The sequence below is a fragment of the Miniopterus schreibersii genome (genome assembly GCF_964146895.1).
Source record: "Miniopterus schreibersii genome assembly, chromosome: 12".
NCBI lineage: Eukaryota > Metazoa > Chordata > Mammalia > Chiroptera > Miniopteridae > Miniopterus > Miniopterus schreibersii.
In genome coordinates this window covers 2,054,790-2,080,733 of record NC_138112.1, presented here as the reverse complement: position 1 = coordinate 2,080,733, position 25,944 = coordinate 2,054,790, and the positions used below count along the sequence as shown (strand labels likewise).

The 25,944-nt window shown below is 58.7% G+C and overlaps 1 protein-coding gene across 1 annotated transcript in view; it reads right to left on the bottom strand.

Moving 5' to 3' along the window:
- The window catches only part of NECTIN1 (nectin cell adhesion molecule 1), a 63,185-nt gene extending 39,977 nt beyond the window's left edge, over nt 1-23,208 (bottom strand). The window contains exon 1 of the mRNA XM_081155595.1: nt 23,038-23,208. Coding sequence (XP_081011721.1) covers nt 23,038-23,116 — 79 coding nt within the window. The 5' untranslated portion in view covers nt 23,117-23,208. The remainder of the gene's footprint in view (nt 1-23,037) is intronic.
- Nucleotides 23,209-25,944: the final 2,736 nt, after the last annotated feature.

Sequence of the window (25,944 nt, the reverse complement as noted above, 5' to 3'; positions counted from 1 at the left end):
AGGCCCGGCCAGGGAAGAGGCTTCAGTGTCCGGCACACCAGCTCTGCTGCAAGGCGGTGTATCTTCCCTTTTGGTCGTGGCTGGGCTGGACCTAGCCCTGCCACTTGCACTCCTCCTGGTCCTACCCCATCAGAAGCATTTGCTGAGGACCTCCGTTCTCTCTGGTTGTACAGCAGAGAAGCTCTGGCTCTAGGCTCCTGGGTTCAAGTCCCACCTCTGCAACTGACTAGCTGTGTGACTTCAGACTTTCTGTACCCGTTTCCTCATATATAAAATGGAGCAACCGTAGTAACTTCTTATAGACTGTTGGGGAGGTTAATGAGTTTCCACAAGCAAAGCCCTGCAAGCAGCAGATGTGCTCAGTGAGCGGCGGTGGGGGCGCCGTCTGGGGATGCAGGGCCTTCGTGCCTACTCTCCCCTTTGCTTTCTCCTTTCTCTCCAGTGCGCCCTATTCCTCAGCTCCCCTGGACTGGGTTCAGCCTTCTGCTGCCATCTTCTCTGGCCCACAACTTGGTCAGTGCCTGTTCCTCACTACACAAAAGCCTCGAAAACACACACGGCAGCTGCCTGCTCAGGGTGGGTGCCAGCACCCGCCAGGGCCTGCACGCAGGTGACCCATCACTTAAAATTCACTGATGCCCAGCATGGCTGGCGTCTCAGTGGGGAGGGTCTGGGACCCAGGCCAGGTTGAGAAGTGCTCCTGGGCAGGGGTAGAGGGGCCAGTTCCAACCAAAGCTACCCCTCCTGACTTCACCCTGCCCCACATGCTGGAGGCCCAAAGGTACTCAGAAAAGGCCTCATGCTGGGTGCCAAAGGGACAAAGAGCTGACTTCCATCAAGGGTACTCAGACCCTCCAGAGCTCAGAGACCAGCTAGCCCAGGATGTCCCGGCGCCGCAATCTTCTGTGCCTTCTGGGGACCCATGGGCCTCGACCCCGACCGCGCGGAGCGGCACCGTCCCGTCCTGAACACATCACTGTGCACAAGGATGGACAACGAATCCAGTCCTCCTGCTGGACAGACAGGGACACTGAGGCCAGAGAGGACTCGGGTGGGTGGGCCAGCAAGTGGCCGGGGCAGGACGCCTTACTCCAAGGCTGGTGCTCTTTCCCCAAAGCCCGCGTGGCCCACGGTACAAACCTGCCTCCTGCCTGGCTCCCAGGTTTGGTCCCCATCACCCTGGATTATTGTTAAAGTGAATCTCCTCTTCAATGCTTAAAGCGAGGCCTCAAAAGGATCATGTAAATTCAAGGTAACTCATTGCCAGGCGAATTCAGTACGTGCTTGCCCTTCCAGACTGTCCCCTCCACTGCACCCATGCCACTTCTCCAAGACTGACCTCTGCTCCTCCAGTGAGTCCGAGCTCCCTGCTCAGGGAGCCTGCTTTCCTACCCAGAGACACGGGTCTGGGCTGGAAGGAGTGCTCTGGGGGTTTGCCTAAGGACACTCAGCCAGTATTCCCTGGTAGCCATCCCATTCAGGCAAGTGCACCCGAGGGCAGGGCTGTCTCCCTCCTCCCTCTGAATCTTTCCCAGACTACCCCAGTGTTTCTCCAGATGGAGGGAGCCTAGAGCTGAGAGAGAAGGGCTCCTGAGAATACAGGGCACCACCCTCCCCCGGTCTTCTGAACTTTCACCTCTCCATCTATAACTAAGTGTTGTGAGGGCTCAGAGCCAGTCTGACTCTCCTCCTTGGGGTAAGAGCAGACCATGGGGGCACTGAGAACACCCTGGCACTACCAGAAGGTTCTGTCCAGCCAGGTGGACAGATGCAGAAAAAGGTATAGATCAACTGTGCCCGTGTGCATGCCATGGAGGAAGGGGAGGGGTGTGGGAGGGAACCCAGATGAGCAGGAATGTGGGAAGACCCAGATTGCCCTTGGCTATGGGTGCAAAGCAGCTCCCAGGACAAGATAGCATGAACCCTGGGCCAGGGTATCAAACCTGAGGCTGGGGGAGGGCTTGGATACTCTTCTACTCACAGCACTGGGGGAGCTTCTGTGGAAAATCTGGACAGCTCTGGCTGGGAGCCTGCCACTCCCATGCACAATTCTCCAGCAAGTCCTGAGTCTGGACTTTCCTCAAATATAAAATGGGGATAACTAGCTTGACCTTGCAGTTGCTGGGAGGACAAGGGCAGAGGGTGGTGAAGATGCTACAGTGCCTGCAGGAAGAGGGGCACTGTCAGGGACGAGCGGCTGAGGCGCGCAGGGCTGGAGGCTGTGTGTGGACAGAGGACTATAATTTTAGATCAAGGGTGGCCAGAGAGGCCACGTTAAGAGACAGAACATTTGAGCCCAGAACCAGACACCATGTGGCTGTCTGGGAGGAGAACAGCTCATGCAGAGGGAGCAGAAGGCGCAGGCCCTACAGTGAGTGTGGCTGGTGTCGTCGGAGGGAGGTGCAGGGTCCGGATGATGGAGGCCCAGCCTTCTCCTCTGAGTGAGATGGGAACCACTGGGAGTGTGAGCAGGCGAGGGACACACCGACTGCTGAGAATGTCCTGGAAGGAGTGGGGCAGGAGGCCGCTGCAATCACCTGGGACATCTCAGCAGCCTGTGCAAGGCTGGGGAGAGAGAGCTGAGACCAGACCAGGGCAGAAATGCGTGGGGTGGGTGGTGCACCCAGGTCCCAGGATCCCACCTCTCCAGGTGGGACAGCTGGAGGTCTAACCCTTCTCCTGGCTGGCAGGCTGTCTTCCTATCCTGGGCTTGGAAGGGCAGTGGGAGGTGCAGGGCTGAGGAGGAAGCCCTGCACAGGATGATGGCCCTGAGCCAAGACAGCCCTTGGTTCCCTTTATTTGTGATTGTTATGGTTGGAACAGAGCTCTCCACAGCCAGGCCCGCTCCTCTCCTGCCTCTCCGTGTCCCACCTTGTGCCTGGGCACAGGCTTTCCTCAGACACACAGAGATCAAGTAACTTTTCACTCAAAGGGAAAGATATGATCTTCCCCTACAATTCAGCACCAACACAAGCAACCGACATCCCCAGATTAAAAAGCAATTAGAGGACTTTGTTTTTGCTGGGCAGGAGGTCTTCTTGGCACCGTCCCTGGGAACTGGATCCCACTGTGGGGAGGGCCCGTGGCTCTGGTGACTCCCTGTGGAGAAGGCTGACTGCCTTACCTGGGTCCACCCTTGGCACGTCACTCACCCACCAGGAGCAGGACAGAGGCTTTGCTCCAGAACTGCTGGGTGCCCAGGAAGGGCCCCCAACCCAGCACCACTGTACCTTGTCTCTACACATTGCCCCTGGGAGTGAGGGTGAGGCTAAATATGTCTCCTAACCCCTAGAAAATCAGTACTGATTGCTTTCAAGCTTATTTTAAATAAACAGCGTGGAATTGTCCCCAGCAATTCTAATATCTTGGAAATGAGAAAAGACAAGAGAAGGGGCCTTGTGATTCCTTCACACCAGAGACCCTGGGCCTCTACACATTCAGTTAACCTGTGCTGACAGCACAGGTGAGAAATGCTCACTTCTCATTCAATCCTCACAAACCTCCTAGAATAGGTATAATCCCGCTTTTCTACTCAGTTGGTCATTATTTATAAGAGGAGAAACTGAGGGTCAGAGGCGAAGTAGATGGTCCGAGGCACACAGCTGGTATGTGGCAGGGAGCCCAAGTCCATCCCTGCCCCTCAGTCCCTCCCCCGGGGCTGGGTGAGGAGCAGAGGGTTTAGCATCCATCATCTGCTTTCTGGTAGGTTCCACCTGGCAAGGGCAGCAGGGCCACTGACCGTGCTGGCTGGGGTGGTCAGGGAAGGTCCATCCCTCCTTAGATGGCCCTGGAGAGGCCGGGAGGGTCTCGCAGACGCAGACGCAGGTGTAAGGCTCCACCCTCGACTGTCAGAAAGCTCCCTCAACGGGGATCCTGCTCCCCTGCCAGTCTCTGCCGGCTGCTTCCTCTCCCTCTCCCAGGCCAGGCTCTCTCCTCTGGGATATTTTAGGTACTGGCTCTTGCCTGCTTTGGGGAGCACCATCTTCTTCTGTGCCCACTACTCCCCTTTTCTGGTTAAGGGTCACCCCTCACTCTCCCTTTCGCTACCCTGCTCACATCCTGCTCCGACCCCTGCCACTCCCCTGCCAAGCCTTCCACGCCATCTCCCACGCCAGGGACCGCTTAGGTAGGTGCTCCACAAAGGCTGTCAGAGGAAACCACCCTCCCCAACTTTTCTCACCTCTGAGCATCCTTTAGGCAGCCCCCAGACTCAGCCACCCCCTCACCTCTACGATGCCAGGTTGCCCAAGCCTCCCCTCCTCCCAGGTCCGTCTCAGGGTCACAGCTCCCAGATGAGACCCGGGGCTTTGCATTACCGAGTACACACTACGTGCCAACGCTGTGCTCGCGGCATCTGGGTGGCGGTGATGGCGGTGGGGGGAGAGGGAGGAAGGTAGAGAACTGAGAAAAAACGAGGGGTTTTCCTTTTCTCTCGAAACTCAGTCTAGCTGGGACAAGATGTGAAGACAAATAATTACTGACTGATAAGTGCAGTGCTTTGTTTGTTTGCCTCTTAAAGTCCGAAGCAAAAGCAACGGGAGCCAGGAGGGGTGATTCTGAGGGCGACGCAAGGAGCACAGGGTGAGGCTGTGGGCTGGGTCTGCAGAACGGGCAGGCATCCCTCAGAGGGGGCGGGGGAGAGGGAGCGGAAAGAGCGGCTTCAGAGCACGGACGGGCCGAAGCCCGGCTATCTGGCCCATCTGGCGCAGAGGGAGCCGGCGGGGGGGCAGGCCCCGGCCCGCGGGGGCTCTGTTAGGCGGGGTCTGCACTCCCCTGAGTGAGGGGAGGGGCCGTGCCCTTAGGGCGGTGGTGCGGAGGGGGCCAAGCGTCCTGGCGAAAGGGCAGTCACAGCAGGCCACAATGCCCCATCCATCCCCGGAGGGCCCGGGAGGACGCAGGCAGAAGCAGGGGCCGGGAGGGGAAGACAGGGAGTGACTGCAAATGGGCACACTGTCTCCTTCGGGGGAGAAGAAATTTCTTGTATGAGGGCGTGGTGACGGCTGCACAACCTTGTGAATGTACTAAAACCCACCGCACTGCATGCTTTAAAGGGTGACTTTTAATCGTATCTCAATATAAATAGAAGAGGCACATGAAGCAGGACTGATGGTGGGGAGCTAGAGCCCACCCCTAACGGGCGCAAGCAGCGGCACTCCCCGAACACGGGCTCGCCTGCTCAGCTGAGGTCTGAGGCTGCTGTCTTCCTCCCCCCCACCCAGGACTCCTTCTGTTGGGGTGGGGAGCACTGGGGAGATCCGGGGATCCCACGCAGGGCAGCTCCCTCCTGCCCCATATGCAAGAGATGTGGCGGCACATCGCGTCTGAGACCAGAGTGACAGGCCACCTGACAAGCCACACCACTGATTTTTGAGACAGGCGGGTCCCCTGATGGTACAGCAGCCACAGAAAAGGCTTTGCCGTAGATGGGAAATTAGGGCAGAAAATAACTCTGTGAAAAGAGAACTGTCTAGAAACAGGAAGAGACACAGCCTCGCTCACACCGCGTGTCAGGGCCTTCCCGATCACGTGCATGTGGGGCAGGAGGGAGCTTGCCAGAGGTGGGGGTCTCAGGACCTCCTCAGTGCTCCCCATCCCAACAGAATTAGTCCTGGAAAGAAGACAACAGGGTATCCAGGGACCATCCAGAGGCAGAGCCGCCACATTTCCTTCGAATTGCTCAGAGCTCTCCCGCCTGCCAGGCCCGCTCTGTTCTCGGGGAGTGGGGGGGCGGGAGGGGAGAAAGGGAGGGGGTCGTGGGGCAAGGGGCTGCAGCAGAGGCCTTTGTGTGGGGCTGTGAGAGAGCATTCATTCCCAGGGGAGGGAAGCAAGGCTGTGGGGCTGGGGCTCCCTGGACACAGGCTGGGAGGGGCAGTATATCAGCTATCACAGTGGTTGAAATTCTGGTTCCTGTGAAGTGGTGTGTGAGAGAGGTCCCTGGCTGAAGGATCTGAGGTGCCTGGATGGAGTGAGGAAGTGGCTCGGAGGCAGGCGTGGCTGAGGCTCGGAAGCATAGGCACAGACCACAGGCTTTCATGCCTGAGGTCCCCCTCCGGCTTTAGGTGCTGGCAGAAGGGCAGGGCTAGCTCCCCAGGTGGCAAGAGCTTGTGAATGGAGGGGCAGGGGTCCTGTGTGGGAGGCCCAAAGGAGCTGGGAGAGAGCAGGGCCGGGGTTAGGGTGGGAGAGCGGTGCCGGGGGACTTCCGACTCCCTGGCAGGCAATAACTTTATTTTTACTCTGGGCTTCATGGTAAGGGCAGGGCAGAGAGCAGGAGGTGAGGCAGAGCAGGTTTGAGGGAAGGACTTTGCTGATTTTCCCAGCACCCCCCCAGGCCACTTCTCTCACCACAAACCTCAGTCTCAAGCCACTTGGTTGTCATGGAAACAGGCTGGAATAGAACAGATGGTCTCCACTAGCCAAATTCCAATTAAACAGGGCAGAGATGAATCAGAAAGGGGGTGTGATGTGACCAGGCCACAGAGGACTCTGCCCACAACCATCCCTGCCCGTCCCAGACTACTGCAGGTGGACAGGAAGCCTCTGGTAGGAATATTCTGGGAGGGGGAGGAATCTCAGGTGGGTAGAGAAAGCTAAGCTGGGGGCAGTTAGTTACCGCTACCTCCCGGCCCTGCTCTCCCCCGGCTCCTTTGGGCCTCCCATACAGGACTCCTGCCCCTCCAGTCACCCCTACCTCCACCTCTTCAATTCTCGAAGGTGCAGGCTGGAGGCTGAGAGGATGCCACCCTGGAGAGGGGCAGCACCAGGGGCAAACACAAAGATCTGCCGAAACACTAAAATAGGCACAGCTGAATGCATGCGTGTACACCCAAGCACATGTATGCAAACAGTGCTGTGTATGTAGATATGCACATGTGTGTGCATGTTTACATGCACAGAAACACATGGGACCATGTGCAGAAAGGTTAACTAAAGTCATTGATCAGACACACTCTTAGAATAGTACAAAGGAAATGCTTTGGAAAACAAAGTAATTTAATTCAATTTACTTAATAAGTATTATGAATCTATCCAGTGCCTGAAAGTAAGGATTATAAGCACACACACACACAAGTGATATGGTCATGGGCTCAAGGACACAGGATAAATTAATAACATGGCAGGAAGTGTCATACCAACACCGGGAGGAAATGATGAATTTGGGGAGGGAGAGTAGGGAAGGAAGGTCCTTGAAGGCTGAATGGGAGTTTGCCAGACAGCGAAGTAGGGCCCTCCAGGCAAGGTGGACAGTGAGAGCACAGGCCTGGCAGAATGAGAGGGGAGGTGGCGTGTGGAAGGGACCCAGCCCGGTACGAGTAGGGTTTGAAGTGTAGGGCTGCTAGTGGAAGGGAAGACCCTGGGAAAAATCCTGGTGCAGATCGAATAATTTCTGACTCACAAAAACACCCACACACAGAAATGCCACAGCACACACCTGCCTGCAAAGCCACACATCCATGCACAACTTCTCACATAGCCACAGAGCCCCTGGTCCCCAGGGCTCAGTACACAGGAGGTACTTAGTAAATGCTGACTAGATGGGAAAAAGAGGATTTTGTTTGCTACAAACAACATGAGGTGGGTCTGGGAAGTGTCAGGAGAGAGGGAACCATCAGATGTGTTCCCATCTTGGCTATGGGGTTAAAGAAAGTGCCAGGAAAACAGGTGTACAGAAGAAGGAAACCTCGCGGCTTCTTGGGGTTGTGAAGGAGGGGAATCGAGCCAGCTCCCATCAGTTTCCTGCACATTTATGGATCACCTACTGGGTACAAAGCAATGAGCTAGAGCGTGCAGAGATTTTAAGGTTGAGTCCTCTCTTTCAAAGAGCTCAGGGTCTGGGGTCAAGGGAGAAGAGCAAGTGTCAGACAACACAGTACCAGGAGGCGGGGGGACTCAGGGGAGGAAGCTGTTTGGGAACTAGGTAATTCACAGGTGGATATGTTGGGGCTCTGGGCTCAGCCAGCAGCAGGAGCCAAGGCCCGGGGTCAGGAGTGGAAGAGCTAGGAGCAGTTAACTTTGGCTGGGACCTAAAATGTGCCCATGTTAAGTATGGGAGATATTTTTGGAAAAGTAGGTTCTGAGACCCTAGACTAGAGGTTCTCAACTGGAGGTGATTTTGCCCCCTACCCTGGGACATTCAGCAATGTATCAATGTAAAAAGACATTTTTTATTGTCACATGGTAGGAGAAGGGAAATAATGCTCCTGGCATCTCATGAGTAGAGGCCATGGATGCCACTAACGTCCTCCAGTGCACAGGACAGCCCCACACAGCAAAGAACGACCCAGCCCAGATGTAGCAGGGCTGGCGGAGCTGAGAAGCCCTGGCCGGATTGTGGTGTGTACTTGAGCAGCGGGACAGGGAGCCTGCGAAGGCTCAGGCCTAGCAGGAGCTCTGTGGTGCTGTGCAGGTTCTGCAGGAGGGAGAGGCTCCAGGGTGTCTCAGAGCGGGTGGTGGTGGGATGGGAAGGGGTCCTGCAGAAATGGAACCAATAAACACTGATAACAAATCAGATGCGGAGGTAGAGGAGGAGTCACAGCTCCAGGGAATGACAGACCTGGGTTGGAGCAGAGAAGGAAGAGCCAAGCAGGAAGAGGGACGAGGCAGCTTTGGGCTGCACACAGGGTGCAAGTGGCAGTGCCCAGCTGGGGGTCAGAAAAGCTGGTCTGGGGTGCAGATCTGGCTGGAACTAGACAGCACAGATTGTGGGATTGTTCTCTTAAGTCCCAAAGCCTCCACATGGCCTTCCCAGTCCCTCCATGGCCACACGCTCCCCTCCCCGACCCAGGAGACACCCAGGAGGTGCCAGCCTCTCTGCATGGGTGCCCACACTGGCCTCCCTCAGGCTGTCCTGGCCACTCCTACTCAGCCACCAGGTCTCAGTGTCAAGGTTACTTCTCCAGGGATGCCCCCAGGTGAGGGCCAGTGTCTCCTCACAGCCCAGTGCGTCACCCAGCAACAGGGATGACACCTGATTTGAGTACAGGACATCACTATGCGACTCAGTTCCAGCTCCTGCAGAGGATTAAAAGAGGCCGGAGAGGTTCCTCCTTCCCTCGCTTCACCTCTGGCCTCCTTTCCCTTGCCCCTTCTTTGCCCCTGCTCCCCACACACAGGGCCTCACAAAGACAGGTCTAGAAAGGGCCGCCAGCCGCCAGGATGGGGCTGCTCCAAGGCCCTGAGGAAGAGGCAGGGAAGCCTGGACAATATCCAAAGGGAAGCTGTCCAGCAGTCAGAGACGAAAAACGCCACCCGAAGGCCAAACCTCAAGGACACCCGGCTGGCTCTCCTCACCCTAGGCCTCCAATTCTGCTTTCCTGGGAGTTACCTGGTCTTCAGGTGCCCCCAGGCATCAGCCTTTGAATAGAAAGCTGTCAAGCTCCATCTGCATTGCTCAAAGTCCTTTTCTTTACACACAGTACCTGGCACGTGAGGCTCAAAAGATCATCTGTTGACCGATTAACCTCAGTTACAAGATTAGGAAAGAATTACCCACAGGGTAACCCAGGACCCCATCTGGCCAGCCAAGTGAGTTAATGGGTCTGTAGGCACTGCCAAGGAGAGTAACAAGAGGCTCCCTTTGGGGTGGTCCTAAGCCTGCCCTCCCAGCAGGAAATATCTAGGGGCATCCAAAGAGCCTGTGGGGAGGCCAGTGAATGCAGGTCACTAATCTCTCTTGGAGATTAAATACCAGACTGGCTCTGGAGGCCAGAAACAAGATGGGGGGGAAGGGGAGACCCAGGGCAGGGTTGGAGGTGGGGGCTCCTTTTCAGAGGCTTGGGAAGAGCCTAGAAGTATCTCCAGGCTTGGAGGTGGGAGAGAGAAAATTGAGGAAAAAAACACCGATGATTTATTAACCAGTTACTAATTATTAACCAGCTAGACTCTTGGACTTGAGGGCCCAATTTCTGGCTTTCATCACTGTTGGATCCTAAGCACCTCTGGAACTTCTCACCCCCACCCTGTCTCCCAGTTCCTCTGCCTCCCAGCAGACTTATCTCCAGCCTGGCCTGGCTTTTATTTCCAAGTGCCCTTCCCTCCCTTCCCCCTTCCCCTTCCTCCCCTCCCCCCCTTCCCTTCCTTCCCTTCTTCCAGAGGCTATATATATTCTGGAATATCAACCCCTACTCCCAGCCCTCAGGGGTATCAAGAGAGACTGGGATGACAGTGATGTTTGGTCTGAGAGACCTGGAGGCAATCCTAGGGACTCCCCCAGCTCCTTATCTCTCCCTGCTCAGCCTCAGGGTTTGTAAGGAGGCTGGAGGTACCGGAGCACCACAGAGGAAGCGTGGAGGTGTGCCACCCTGCTGCGCCCTGAATCCCATGCTAGGGAGGGGTCTGATGCAAGGGAAGGCGGCAAGGAGCAGCAAGCCTGGGGGACATGGGAGAAGGGGCTCCAAGCTGAGCCTCCTGGGCTTTGGGGCAGGGGTACTGGAGCTGAGTCGGTGAAGGCACTTTGGGAGGCAGATCCTAAGTAGCCCCCTCTTTGGGGTTCAGGAAGGAGGCTTCTGGGTTACCCTTAGGATAAAAGGAAGTCCAGATTCTCCAGGGGCAAAAGACTCATTTAACCACTGGCTATGCGAATTATGGCTAAGCCAGTCTCACAAAAGCAGCCAAGCAGCCACAGGGCCTGCCTGGGAGCTGTTGGTGCCAGACCCCAGTGCACTGCCTGTGGGTGGCAGATTCTGGCCCAGAAACTGTACCAGTGTCCGACAGGGGTGCCTCACCCTGCCACATGCCCTGCTCCCTCGCCCAATGTGTGACATGCCAAAGAGCTGCTGCATCACATCATGAAGCACCAATGGGCGACGAGAGAGGCTGCCAGATCCCCCCACATATGACCTCTCACCAGCTGGTCCCACCATCCCACGAGGCCACAGTCTGCTTGGAGAATTGGGGGCTGCTTCCACTGCCTCTGGGGTAAAGTGACTACAGGAGGTCCTGCTCTCAGGCCCACCCTACCCCACTGTCTTCCCTATGCCCTGAGTCTCTTCAATATGCTCCCTCTCTCAGGCCCCTCCTTGCCCACACCAACTTAATTCCCACTGGAGGTAAGTGGGTCTTTCACTGCAATTTATTGTTGGGAAGGGGTGAGATGGTGGTGGAAGTGAGAAGGCAGCCAGCCCACTCTGCTCCTCCTGGATCCTTGGGCAGTGTGGGGTGAGGAAATCCTGGAGCAAAGCCCTGGCTGGCCAGCCCACCGGAGCAGCGCACCTGCGACTGGGATCTAGACAATCTGCTTCTGAGGAGAGCGCCTGAGATGGTCAAGTGTGTCAGACCTGGTTGAATGAGCTAATGGAGAGGAGGCCCTGGGAGCCAGAGGCCATCTTTAAATGACTGAAGGACACAATGTGCAAACTCCAATGTGCTCCACAGGATTCCAAGGGCGTAGAAACAGGACTAATGGGCTGGAGCTTCAGGGGTACAGCTTTCAGCTCAGTGCAAGCAAATATTTGGGGCAGTCAGAACTGTATGGGGTTCCACATAGGGTGGTGAGTTCTCCATCACTGAGGGTAATCATGCAGAGGCTGGATGATCAACCAACCAGTAGGGATGTGGTAGAGGGGTTTCAAGAAGTGAATGGGTGCTACATTATTTGACTACCCTGCCAATGCTGAGATCCTAAGACTCTGACTTACCCTTTCTATCCTCTTACCTTCCCCTATAGGGCAGCTAGGTACTCTCAGCTGAGGGCCCCACAGGGAGGGGAACAAGTGGGTTCAGATATTTAACCCACCTTAAAGGATGAAGCAGAATGCAGCCCTCTGCCTAGCCACACCTGCCACTTAGTGTGGAAACATGGAGGGCTTAACGAGAGTGACAGGCTTACGGGGGCATTACCCTGCAAGGCCCTAGCTCCTCTCCATCTCCCAGCCAGGCTACTGCCCTGTGGGCATTAAGAGGTGGCACCTTTAGGTGTCACCTGCTGTGTGTGAGACCAGAGGGTGATACCATCCCACACTGGACTGGAGCTCCAGGAGGGCAGGCCATCATGTTCACTGCTCAGTCCCTGCCCCCTACTCAGTGCCAGGATCGGGAGTGAAACTGCTTCTCTCCCACCGTACCAGGTGGGCTCCCACAAGTGCTGGCACCAGGCACCTAGGGCAGCCTCAATCCTGAACCTGGGATTTCTTGGTCAAGGGCGTATAACTTGCTTTAAGAAAGGGATACAGGATGGTTCCAAAGGACAACCAGGCACCTTCCCAGGTGACCTTCTGGGCATTGGGGTAGTTTTCCCATGGGCCTGAGGCCCTGATGTACCCTTCCTGAGCTGATCACCCTGGAGAAGTTGCAGAAGCCCAGCTGAGGGACCCCCTGCAGTATGCTGGGTCAGGAACTGCAGGGAGGGCTCTGGAGCCTGGCCTTGCAGTCCCAGGGAACCAACTCTCCCCAGACCGGGGTCCCTGGGAGCCCAGCAACTGAGAGCAGCCAGTGTTCTGCAGACTTGCTCATACCAGACGCTGTGCTAATCACCTGCGCCATTCATTTCTTTGAAACCTCCAATTATCGCATCCCCATTTTATGGTGAAGGAAATTCAAGTTTAGAAAAGATAAGACACAAATGTACACAAGCGCCTGTTAGTAATAAAAGGTGGAGACCACTGGCTCCAAAAAAACAGTGCAGTAAGTCTATTTTCTGGGGAAAAAATAGTCAGACCAGTTGTTTGTGATCTTATAGACAAAACAATCATCTAAGATTGACCTCCCCATTCTCTAGCTGGCTGCTGGGGGCAGTGCAGACTCTGGCTTGGACAGCCATCATCTTCGATTGCTTGCCTTGCCCCAGGCTCCATGAAGCTGGGTAAGTCCCTCACCTCCTGGGGGAGAAGATGCCCATCAGGAGCAGGCGTCCCCCACAGGGCACGTGACCTGTGCACATGCACACAGCACGCACCTCATGCGTACATGCATAAACCATAAACCTCTCACACACAGAGCACATCAGAACACTGGAAAGAAAAACACAAATCGGCACACACCATCCCTCCCGCACACACTGCACAAATGCTGAGGGAGAGGAGTGATGAAGTGATGGGTGATGGGAGAGGAGGCTCGGCTGTTCCCTAGGAAGGGTGCTTCTGAGCAGAGCTGGGGCTGGTCTCCGGAGAAGCTGCCTCGTGGGGAAGGGGAGCCACAGAGACCGTCCCCAGCTGTCCCTGAAGCAGCGCTGAGAGGCGGGAGTCAAGAATCCTCACTGCCTCCCCTACTCCATCACTACCCTCTTCAGTACTGAACCCTCCCCGCCAGGACCATAATGTGAGTCCTGAGAGGTCACAAGGGTGGGAGGGCTAGGCCTGGCAGGGGCACACACAGGGGAGCAGGGGGGCTGTCATGTAAGTTCTCCAAAGGTCCATTCATCAACTGAGTGGGGATAATCAGGGTGCTTAGCTGGCCCAGGACTCTGATTGCTCTCTGGGCACCATAAACACAGGGCATGAATCTGGGAAGGGGCTGAGTAGGAGGGTGTCTTGATAGCAGGGTTGGCCTCTCTGCCTGGGAAAGGGGAGGAGGCCCATCATTCTGGGAGATGCAGCAATGTAGGCCAATGAGATCAGCACAGTTCGGGGGGGCAGGAGAGGTCGGCCATCAAAATAATCCAGTGCAGAATGGCTGCTTGGCTCTGATTTTATTTACACTCAGGAAGAAGCCTGTCCCTGCCTTCGCTCCAATTCCTACCCAAGAGCTGTGGTAGGTGGTAGAGCCTTTGCCACTGATTCAAACCCTCAAAGGAGGCCCGGCCCAGAGGGCAGAGGAGGGTGTGAGAACAACTTAGCTCGAGAACAGTGTCCTGGGCAGCAGGCTCTGGCCAGAGCTGGTCCCTTGGTACTGAAAAGGCGATCCTTACGTTTGGATGGGGTTCAGGGGGTCATGAACCCTCCTTCCAAGCAGGTCCTGGGTGCAGGGCACATTCCAGTCCCAGGAACCGGCTGTAGCTCTGGCCAGCCTGGGCCACACTGGCTGCGCTGTAATTCAAGCTAATGGAGCATGGATAATCTGGAACAGCAGCGAGTGTAGGCAGCATTTCTCTCCGACTTCGAAACGTATCAGATGACTATTTTGCAGCCCAGTCACCTTCCTAATTAAGAAAGGGAGTTGTGAGGCCTGAGTCACATGGTGACCCGTAGGGCCATCGGAGTCCACCCCTAGTCCTGGGAGTGGGTTTTGATTTTCTGCTCCCATGACCCTCTTTCCTGGTCTCTAGCCCAGCTGCAGTGCTCGGGTTGCCTCTGCCCCAGCTCCCTGGCCTGAACCTGCCTGGGCAGACGAAGCACCAGCCCTTTCGTTCCAGGAGCGGAGCAGCCAGCCCAGGTGAACACCCTAAGTCCTCTCCCTGCCATCTTTTAGAATTTTGGGTGAGGGCAGGAGAGATGGAAACCTTACAGAAGCTTAGGATAGGTCCTGGCATAAGACCAACTTGCTGAGCCATGGATCCACCTAAGACCTGGGGCCAGCCTGGGAATACCAGCTGGGGGGCAGTTCCAGAAAGATTCTTCGAGAGAAGCTATTACACTCGCCTCCAGTCTCACCGTGAAACGTGGCAGGAGGACCCCAATGTCATCAGTGATGCCCAGAGGCTCAGGGTATGAAAGAGTGAGACTATGAAGATGTTTCCCCCCAGCATTGCCACATTCATACTCCCAAGACACAGCATGATGCTGGAAGGACATGCCAGGACTGGCAAGGTAGCCAAGGGACACAGCAGTAACTGCTGAGGCCCTCTGAGGACAAGCACCAGTAGCTCCCCAAATGCTCCAGGAAGGCACCAGGTTCTTTCTACAGGGTCAAAGGGAGCAGGAAGGTGAGCGATAAGGCTCTCCATGGAGGCAGCGCCACGCAGGGGTGGCGGGCATCCTGGAGGCAAGGTCTTGTGACTCCAGCCTTAGTGAGTTGTTCACTAACCTGCCCACCCACCAGAGGAGAGGCGGCTTAGCCAAGTGGTATGACCATGGATACTGAGCCTGACTTCCCAGATCTGAACCCTGGCTCTGCACTTACAGCTGTGTTACCCTGGGCAAATCAATCGAACGTCTGCCGGGGCCTTGTTTGTCCATGTGTAAAAAAGGGGAGAGCAGAAGTACTTTCTGTGTGAGTTGTTAGGAAAATTAAGTAAGTTATTATATGTAAGATGTTTACAACAGTGTCTGGGTGTCCAAGAACTCTTTATAAAGGTTTGCTGCTATTATTATAATCAACTGCCAGCCCACGATGGGCTGGCCCCGCGTTAGGCCCTGAGGATTCCGAGCCCTGTCAGTGACGGAGCCTGTCTTTTTGGAGCTCTGTCTTATGGAGAAGATAAGTCTCAGGCCCACATAACTACACAGCAAGATGCAGAACTATATTGCCACTGGTGGCAGGGATGCGGTGCAGGGCTGGGGCTCAGAGGTGAGAAGGGTTTCCCCAGCTGCGGGTGCAGGAAGGCCTCACGCCAGAAGCAGCGTTTGACCTCAGTGTTTAGATGTGAGAAATGAGGGAGAACTTCAGGGGCAATGGCACGTGCAAAGGCACCGAAGTGGGAGCGCAGAGGGCACAGAGGAGTGTGTGGCTCTGTGGGCCTGGCCACGCTGGGGAGGGCAGTGGGAGACGAGCCAGGGAGGTACAGCCAGCAGACACTTCTATGCCTGGGACTGTTTCTGAGGTGTCCTTTAGGTGTGCTCCTCCAAGAAACTGGGCAGAGTGGAGCCAGAGAGCCAGGAGTCAGGGAGCGAAGTGGACCAGGGGCTGCGGCAACAGTCCCGCAGAGGAGGATGTTGCTACCAGCCCCTTCTGCAGTGGCAGCCACATCAAGGAGCAGTAAGGCTGGCTTGATTCAGAGGTGCCTTCTCTGCTTCCTTTGTCCCAGCAGCTGGCAGCATTTGCCCACAAGACATTAGGAGTGAGGGAAGGGTGCCTGGGGTGCTGATCAGGGGCTAGAGAATTGGAGTCTATGGCGGCAGCCTCACCAGCCCACTTGGGGCTTGCACTCCAGACAAGCTGCAGACCGGCCAGCCTCCAGTCCAGGTCAGGTCACGGGCCAGTGCAGGTCTCCAGTCCCCTTTTTCCAGAGCAGGGCTGGACTCCAGCCTGCAGGTCCTTGCTCCCATCTCTGCTGACTCATTTGGTGCCAAGTTGGGGACTGGGCTGTGTGATCTACCCCGGGGAGCAGACCCAGTCAGCTGCTCTTAGAGCCAGTTATTTGGGACTAGCATTTACTTTCCTCCCCAAGACTGAAGTGCTGAGAAGGGGCACGCTTTCCTTTGCTCTTGCCTCATTTTCTCACGGCAATGTGCGTGAGCCTGGTGGTATTCCGGTGACAGCAGACATGTGGGGTTGCAGGGAAAGAAAGAAAAAGCAGAGAGGGGAGGGCACAGGCAGAGAGGAGGCTGGCTGTCAACAGGCATTAGAATCTGCTAAGAAAGAACAGTGTTGGTAGGAAGAACCCCAAGCTGGAACCCAAGGCTCCATCACAGTGATAGCAGGCAAGTGACTACACCTCGGGGAGGGGGTTGGTATGGGACCAGGCAGCCTCAGCCAAGGCTTCCAGCTGGTGGAATTGTAGCTATAGGGGAGGGATAATGCTTCTGCCATGAGGTCCCTGGGTCTCTACCCCCATCTTTTGAACAGAAAGATGGACGAAGACTGAGGCCAAGGCCACTGTGAGGATGCCAGACTCCACCTCTGCGGCCAGGACACGTCTGTGTCGCCAGACCTGTGGGAGTGGTGGGTATGCTGGCTCCCACATCCAAAGATGCTCCTCCATGGAACGGTGATTTGCTGAACTTCTCAGCCAGCTCCTTCAAGAGAAGGCGGACTCCTGTGAATAACCCTGGGCAAGCTCTGTCCTTGTCACCTTTAGGCAGGGAGCACAACTGAGGATCCAAGCGGACACAGGAACCCATGCCTCTAGCTCTGAAAGCTCAAATTCCAGGATGGGGGAGGGGCAGGACTCCATTTAAGCCCATAGATCAAGCTCCCAAAGGGACATTCTTGTGCCCATGGCCACTGGCCTGTTTTGCTGCCTGGGCCACGCCTGCAGCTGTGTCCCAACGGAGCCACCAGCCAGCGGAACTAATGTTCTCTAATGAGATCCGGGCCAGAATGGCAGGGCAGCTTTTATTGTCTGTGGCTTGGTAATGAGACCCCTCATAAACTGGGAATAAAATGGGGGTCTGCACAGAATTGAAGGAGTGGCCCAGGAGAAGGAGCTGACTCTCCCTGCCAAAGCTCACCCCTGTTCCCCTTGCTGTTCCATCCAGTCCATTGCTTTCTGAGCATTGCTCTGTGCCCCACTGCCAGGCCAACACCCTGCTCTGGGCCTGCCTGTGCCCTGGAGCTCTGGCCCTGCTTTTGTCTCCAGCCGGATCCCAGGAGGTGACGCTCTAGCTCCTGGACGGACACCCTCTCCCTGGCTCCCCTGCCATTCTATTGTTGTATGGTTTGTACTCTGCTAGCCTGGGACATGGGCTCCATGGTCAACTCTGGCTGGATCACCCTACAACTATGGATGTCCTCAACTGGCCCCCCACTTCCCCAAGGCGCTGCCATGCTCCGACTGTTGTGGGGGGGAGAGTGGTGGTGGCTTGCGGAGCAAATAGCCATCTCACTGGATATGCTGTATCCTGGCCCAGTTCAGCCTCTTACAGATGTACCTGTCCACCCAGCCATTCCATTTCCTCAGCTACTAGGTCTGGAGTCAGAAGACCTGGACCGAGTTTGGCTACATTGCTGTGAGATGGTCAGCAAATGACTGCAGCTACCTCACCTTCCTCCCTGTGAAACAGAAGGACAGAGCTACTGGGGGTGAGCTAAAACCAGGAGCTGCAGAGAGCCGCAACGTTTTCGTTATTGGTGCAAGATTCACCTGCCACAGGGGAAAATGAGGGAAGGACTTCCTGCCAGTGAGCAGGAGGCGACTCTGGAGGATTCTTAACCTACTTGGCTCTACCATCTCGCTGAGTGAGATGGTACCATGAACTGCTGGAGAGAGGCTCCTGTTGCCCACCCTTCCTCCAAGTGTGGAGGTTTGAGGAAAGACAGGGGCTGGTCCCAGGCCCTCCCTGCCAGCCCCAGCAAGCACACCAGATGGTCAGTGGTGCCCAGCTGGGCCACAGCCTGGGAGCAAGGTGGGTGCTGGGGAGAGTCCTCAGCGATGCAGGGAACAAAGGCCGCACAGCACCTGATGCTCACGCAGCACCCAACCACCAGGGTAGGGTGCCTGCCGCCAGCCAGGCCACCTTAGCCCCTCAGGGCTGCTGCAGCCTCTACCACAATTTCCAGGTGAGGGCAATGGTTCACTGCTCAAAGCAGCTCCTGGTTGGAGACAAGGGAAGTGAGGCAGCAGTGGGTAGACAGCTGAGTGCCTCTTTCTCAAAGTAGTACAAAGTCAGTACTGCCCAGTTGCCGATGCAGAGGGGACCAGGACCACTCAGAGGAAAGGCATAGGGAAGAGTAGCTACCATCTACCACACATCTATCACATGCCTGGTGACGTGTGAAGCACATTTCATACATTATTGTTGACCTAGTCTTCACAAACCTCTCTTGAAATCTGTATTAACAGAAACCCATTTTACAGATGGGAATACTGAGGCCTACAAAGTGACTTAACCAAATCCACTCAGCTAGCAATTGGTAGAGCTGGGATCCAAACCCAGTCCATCTGGCCCCACTTTGCTGTCTCACTATGCTGGGCAGACAAATGGGGCAGGTAATCTCCAGGTTGTAGGGAAGGGTACAGAGCTACGTGCTGCTCCCTTTTTACTAGGGTCTAGGACCACTGCTGCTCTGGCCTGGATGACTAAGAAAGGCACAGATGCCACAAGCCCCCTACAATACATACCTGTTGCTCCCTCCCCTACTCCAGGATAAACCTTGGAATTATCCATTTCCCTCAAGAGCCTGTCTGCTGTGCTGTCGGGAGTCTGTCTGTATCTGTCTGCACTGAGTTCATGTTTCCTTGTGGAATGGGTCAGGGTTTGGATATTAGGTAAGAGGTGTTTTCTCCTATTTCTTCCCTTTCGCCATCTCCCAACTCCAAATAACACAATAGAATCCAGAGCTTAAAGGGTTAACTGGACTAAGGGGTGTTATCTGCAGCTCAGGGCATTTCCTTTGCAAGATGATCCAGGCTCAGATCTTAAGTTACCTCCTGCCCAAGCCAGCACATCTGCTGCTGGCTCTGCAGACCTGGTCCCTATGGAGAGGGTGGGCATCATGGGGGAGGCCCCTTGCCAGCTGAACGTCAGTCCAGGGTGCAGGGCTCCCAGGACAGCCTCTCCCCCACTCCTTGCCCCTCATTCCCACTTCCCTTTCCAACAAGGTGGCTGCCACTCTCTGCTGCATGGACTAGGGAGCCTTTCAGGCACATGCATGTTGCCCACCTGGACACACGGTTCATGGAGGACCTAAGCCCACACTTACCCCTTTTTAAATGCCCAGGTGTGCCACCTTTCCCCTCAGACCATACTGCTCTCCAAGTATCCATGCAGGAAGCAAAGGTGCTAAACTAGTAGCTGAAAACCTCTCCAAGGGGTCCCTCACGGCCATTCAGGGATCCTGAGAGCCTCGGGCAAGCCAGGCCCCAGTTAACACCAGGTTCCGGCATAGCTCTGTGCTGGGGAGGCTGAGAAGGGAAGAAAGTCTCTCCAGGTGAGAATCTCCCACGAGGATGCAGAGGCCCCGTCTAAAGCCCAGGGCAGAGCACAAAAAGGAAGCAGTGTCCAGGCTCCCACCCCTTAAAGACATAGCAGCCTGTCTTGGAAGGAGCTGAAAGGAGCTGGCTAGGGCACATCCCAAGTCTCCTAAAGTCATCCTCACTGACACTGACATAAACACAGACATTATTAAGGTTCAGAGTCACTCACAAAATCCTACTTGGGGATCAGTTATGAGAATATATATTTGATTTATGACCCCAGTCCCATGGTGACCCATAGATACCAGAGCACACACCTCCTGTCCCAGTCCCCTAGGGCCTGCACAGGCAGTGAAGTGTAGATAACTAACAAGCACACAAAGCCTGCACTCCCCACCCCATACCGACTGCCAGAAACCTTACAGCCTCCGCCCCACAGCTGGCTAATGCACCTTCTAGCCTGGCACACTGGCTAACATTCAAGTTAAAAAAAAATCAGCAGAACAGGTGAACATACAGACACCTTCTCTGTCCCTCTCTGAGGTAGGAGCCATTCAATTTATCAGATTAACCAGGAAAGAAACAATCAGGAAAAATCGAAGGTACATTCGCACCTCCCTTGGGTGTTTTCTGTTGTGAGAGCAATGACCATTAGTTAGCTGCTAAACAATGGCAGCAACAAAGATGCAGCAACTGGGGCCACCCTCTGCCCCCAGCCTGGCCCACCAACTCAGCCATCGCACAGGGGTCGGGCCTGTGCGCCCACCCTGGACTAGAGTGTGGCTAAGCAACCACTGAGAAATGGGGAGAGGAAATAAGCCAGCAACCCTGCCACTCCTGTTTAAAAGCAGCCACCATGACAGTGAGCCCCACACAGCTGCAGAGAAGGGGCGTGCTGTGGCCAGACAGGTCTTCTGAGGGTGTGCATGACACCTGGGGTGTGTTTTCTTTCCAGACAAAAGGTTTGGGGAAGCCAATTAGGGAGGGTGTGGTACAGGTGGGACACCAACTCTGCACCTGCTTCTAGGCAGGTTCTTTGCCTCCTCCCTGGGTCCTCCTGTTCTTCTTTTGGGATGTAGTCCCTATGCCCCACCGGCTCTCTCCTCTGAGCTAACTCTAGGGAGACTGTCCTCTCAGAGGCCTGTGGGGCTTCACTAACCACCCTGCCTGGTAAAGTCTGTGTTGTTGAAAACATACTTCTGTGTTTATACTTCAATAGCCAGATTGGGAATGTTTTGAAGTCAGGGGCCCAACACAGGCACCAGGGGCTCCCTGACAGCCCCTCCCCCCGCGGGCTCCTCTCCTCACCCCTCCATGCTCAGAACCCAGAAAAGAGCAGCAGGCTGGCAAGTCCCTTACGAAGAGTTAGCCTGGGAGTGGCGGAGAGGGGTGTGTGGGGCAGCTTCTGGGCTTACCGTCCTGTATGTCCAAGTGTCAGACAGGCACTACCATAACCACGCCTCCCTTCCAGAGGCCCAGGGGCACAGGCACTGGGTGCAGGAGCATGTGAACCCAGGACTTGGCAGCACTGAGGCTACCCACCATAACAATTACAACCCATGGGGAGCCAGCAAGCGCTTATAAAGTTCTTTCTCTGCATCCCACCCCCAGCTTCTGGTTTTTTGGTGGGGGGAGTGTCCATACTTGAGCCAGGTGACAGTCACCTCTCTGCCCCGACTTCCCGAGTTGGGTAGAGCAGGGCTGGCCTCCATGCCCCCAACAATTAACCACTGTGCATCCTAAATCTGGGGGAAGAATAACCAAAGGAGGGGGAAATAGGGGTGAGTTGTTCCCCCTTCTCCCAACCTTCTCCTCCCTTTATTTGACCCAAGATTAGGTTAACCCCTAGGGCGCCAGACCAGCTAGAGCTCCGGGAAAGCTCTCCTTTAGCTGGGCTCCGGGCGTGGGTGGTATGGAATTGAAGGGTTTCCAGAAGCCCAAACACGGTGGTCAGAGAGAATTTCCTGCTTGCTTCCCAAGGAGGTGCAGGGTGAGACAAAGACCTCGCATCCTCACCAAGGCCACCTGCCAGGGAGGGACTCGGTCAGGCTGCTCTGAGGCGGGAGTGACACCTGTGTGCCTTGGAACCCCCCCAGCACCGCCACCCGCAGGAGCCGAGGCACCGAGGTGCGGCTTCCACAAAGTGCTTCGGGCCCCGAGCTGGCGCCCGGCCCCTGCCTTCCCGGGGGGCGCCCGGCCCCTGCCTTCCCGGGGGCGCCCGGCCCCTGCCTTCCCGGGGGGCGCCCGGCCCCTGCCTTCCCGGGGGGCGCCCGGCCCCTGCCTTCCCGGGGGGCGCCCGGACCCTGCCTTCCCGGGGGGCGCCCGGCCCCTGCCTTCCCGGGGGGCGCCCGGCCGCTGCCTTCCCGGGGGCGCCCGGCCGCTGCCTTCCCGGGGGGCGCCCGGACCCTGCCTTCCCGGGGGCGCCCGGCCCCTGCCTTCCCGGGGGCGCCCGGCCGCGCGGCGCGCAGGGGCCCACGGCAGGCTGCGGCGGCGCGGCTCCCCCTCCTGCCCACGCGGAGGGGTCTTTGTGCGCCGACCCTTACTCCGCCACCCCGCGGCCACGAGCACGTGCTCGGGCCAGGCCCCCTTCCCTCCGGGCCCGCACGGCCGGAGCGGGGAGGACCCCGGGTTTCCTGCCGGAGGCGCCCCCACCTGCCCGGCCAGCCCGGGGGAGCCGGGCAGCTTTCCCGGGACACGAAGGGTTAAATCCAGGCGCGGGGACCCGGTGGCTCAGCCTCCCAAACGCCTTTTCCAGTCCCTTCCCGGCCCGGCGCCCCGGCCGGTCCCGGCCTCCGCCCCCACCCCGCCGGTCCCTGGGCCGCTGCGGGCCACCCGGGGTCCGGCGTCCGGTTAACCCCTCGGCCGCCGGCGCTTCGAGGACAGGCGCCCGGAAAGTGGGTCACGCGCACCCGGCCGGCCCCGGGGCAGCGCCCGCCGGGAGCGGGCCGCGGGGGCCCCGGGGCCGGGAGGTCGCGCTCGGCCCGGCCCCGCCGCCCGGGAGGAGCCGCAGGTGAGCGCCCGCGGCCGGTGCCGAGCGGGACGCGGGGCGGGGGCCGGCGCCGCACAGCGCGGCAGAGGCGCCGGACAAAGGGCGAAGCGCCCCCGCCCCGAGCCCGCAGCCCCCCGGAGGCCGACGGGCTCCCGCGGGCCGGCCCGGCCCCCGCGACGGCGCCTGCGGGGGAACCTCGCGTTTATGTAACGAGCAGTGTTTCCAAACTGCCGCCCGCGCCGAGCTGGTCACGGAGCAGACGGGACGCGACCAGGCATCACTTTTGTGAGGAACGCAGCGGAGAAAGTGCTCCCGCAGCCAGACGCTCCGGCCGCCTCCGGGGCAGGTCCCCGCCGCGGCCGCCACGCAGCCCCGGGCCCTCCCCGCCCGCAGCCCGGCGGGGGCGCCGGGGAGACCGCGGCAGGCGGAGCGGCGCGCTTACCTGGGAGGAAGAGCGCGGTCAGGCCGAGGGCGAGTCCCCACCAGCGTCCAGCCTCGCCCGCCAGCCCCATCGCAGCCATCGGGGCCGCGGGGCCGCGAGAAGGGCCGCGGAGCGCTCGGGCCGGCGGCCGGAAGGCGCGGGCGGCGGCGGCGGCCGGCGGGGCCGAGGGTGGGCGCGGCGGCGGAGGGCGCGCGGCGCGGGCTCGGGCGGCGGTCGGGCCTCGCGGCCGGCAGCTCAGAGGCTCGGCAGATGCCCGCCGCGCGCCGCGCGAGTCGTGCCCCCTCCTCCTCCGCTCCCTCCCGGCGCCGCCCCGCCCTCCGCTTCCGCGCAGCGGGCGCCGAGCGAGGGACCCGCCCCCGGCGCGCCCGCCGCCGGGCCGCTCGGCCGCGCGGGTTCCGGGCCCGGCCCGGCGCGCTCGCTCGCTCCCGCTTGGCCCCGCGTGCAGGCGCCGGGGCCGCCGTCCGCCCCGCGCGGGGGGGTCGAGCCCAGGCGGCGGGCGGGCGGGCGGCGGGCGCGGGCCCGGGCGGCGGGCGCGGGGGCGGGCGGCGGGCGCGGGCCCGGCTGGGCGACTCTGCGCGAGGCCAGCGGCCAGGTGCTCCGCGCGCCCCCGCCGCTCGGCCGGCCGGGCGATCGCACCGACTGGGCTCCGGGCGCCGAGCGCCGGTCCTCCCGTCCCCCTCGCCGCGCAGCCTCCCCTCGCTCTCCCGGTGATGTCAGGGGGAGGGCGGAGCGTTAACCCCTCCGGGCTCGGCTCGGCCGGCCGGCCGCGCACCTCCCGCTCCGCGCAGAGGCGGGTCCCGGCGGGGGCTCCGGAGCCCCGCGCTGGCCGGGCTCGGGAGATGCCCCTCCCGCCGCCTTTCGGGCCCCGGGAGCGCGGGAAGACCGGCGGCGCCCTGCGGGCCGCGGGGACGGGAGGCAGCGACCCCTGGCGGCGCCGGGAGGCTCTCGCGGGGGGGGCGCGGGTCCGTGGGGTCCCCGCCGACCCGGCCCGCGGGCCGTCTGCTGCAGCCCGGCCCCACTCCACAGCCGAGGAAACAAAGGCCCCGAGGGCGAGGCGACGTGCCCGGGGCGCCGGCGGAGCGGGCAGGTCTCGGACTGGAACCCGGAGCCGGAGCTCCTTCTGGGCGGCGGCGGGGCCCGCGAGCCGGAGGAGCCGGCGGCGGCGGGTGAGGGGCCGCGGGGGTCCCCGCTCCCTTCGGGGTTCCTCTTCTGAAAGCCGAACCCCTCCCCTCCCCAGCCCCGCGTCACGTGGGCCCGGCCCCTCCGCGGCCCCGTCGCGTGGCGCGATTCGCGGGATTCCGGGGAGCGGGGCCCACGGCCGGCCCGCGCTGCTCACCGCCCTCCACGGCCCCGCTGCGCCCTCGGCAGCCCCAGCCCACGCTCCCTCCTGTCTGGGCCTCCCACCTCCGTGCCCTCCTCCTGGAGACAGACAGACAGACAGACTGGGTTTCCCAGGAAGGAAACCCTAGCCTAGTTCTCCGCGGGCGCCGGCCAGAGGGTGCTCCTGTGCCCGCCGCCGCCCTGCGCCCGGGCCGGGCACCCTCGCAGTGCCCGCGCCGCCCTGCGCCCGGGCCGGGCACCCTCGCAGTGCCCGCGCCGCCCTGCGCCCGGGCCGGGCACCCTCCCAGTGCCCGCGGCGGGCCTGGAGCCTCCGGGCTCTGGCGGGAGCGGTGCGGAGCTCCCGCGACGCACCGGCCTGAACAACTGTGGCCGCGCGTTCCTGCTGCCAGACGCGGCCGGGCTTGCAGATGCGGACATTGCCCGGTCCCGAAGGCGCTCGCCGCCGGGCAGCAGTGTGTCCAGAGATGGGCCCGCGAGGTGGCTGGGTCTCGAGGGACAGTGCCCGGCTACGCAGAGGGGTGTGGGGGGGTTTCCAAGTCGGCCATCCATCAGACAAAGGCAGGGTCGAGAGGGGAAGGCATTTAGGAGGCTGGATTTAAGGCAGCGTCGTCAACATGAAAAAGGTGCGAAGGCCGGCAGCGGCCGAGCGAGGCCCCAGAAGGCTGGGCTGCAGCCTGGGCCTGGCTGGCAAGGAGAGGCCGCAGGTCCATGAACGCCAGCAGCCGCCAGGAGGGTTTGCACTGGGGCACGCCTGCCCAATCATAATTTGTGGCCGCCCACTCTGACAGCCAGGCACCTCCCCAAGGGTCTCCATGGACTTTCCGGGCCAGGGCTGAATTGTGTTCGTGGCTGTGGCCTCAGACTGCCTGGCATGCTGTGAGAATTGAATGGGTGGTTGTGAGGGGGCTGTTCCAGATGCACCAATGCCCTTCATTTCCTGCTCATGTTCTCCCACCTCCCACCTTTGGTAAGGCTTCTTTGATCTTCTGTTCTTAAGTGGGCTTCCAGAGAGGGTAGAGAAGATGGAGGCAAGTAAATGAGGTAGCATGGTCGCCCACTCATCATCTTTAAAAACAAGCTCCTACAACATGCAGCGCACCAACATGGGTGCCAGGTGGAGTGTGTGTGTGTGTGTGGTAGTGAGTTTACTCAGAGAGTAAATAGGTGTCTTTTTGAGTACCTACTATGCTAGGTGCTGAGTATGCAAGAGTGAGCTACAGCTAAGACCCTACTCAAATAACTATATTATAGGCTAGAAGGCAGCTGCCAAAGAGAGCCAAAGCATGCCGGTCTCTAGAGGAGAGAGTGGGTGCTTCTCATTGTGGAGAGCAGGGAAGGCTTCTGGAAGAGGTGACATTTGAGTGAGCCCTGCAGGGTGAGTCAGATTTGAACCAAGAAGGATTGAGGAGAGAATTTTGGTGAAGGGAACAGCTTGTACAAGGACATGAAAGGGGGAGAGATCAGGGCCTGTGTAGGAACAGCAAGTGGTGCAGTTTGTTTTGCATTCCGGGATGTGTAAGAGAAAGGGACAGCCAGACTATGAACCATCTAAAAGGTTTCCTTCAG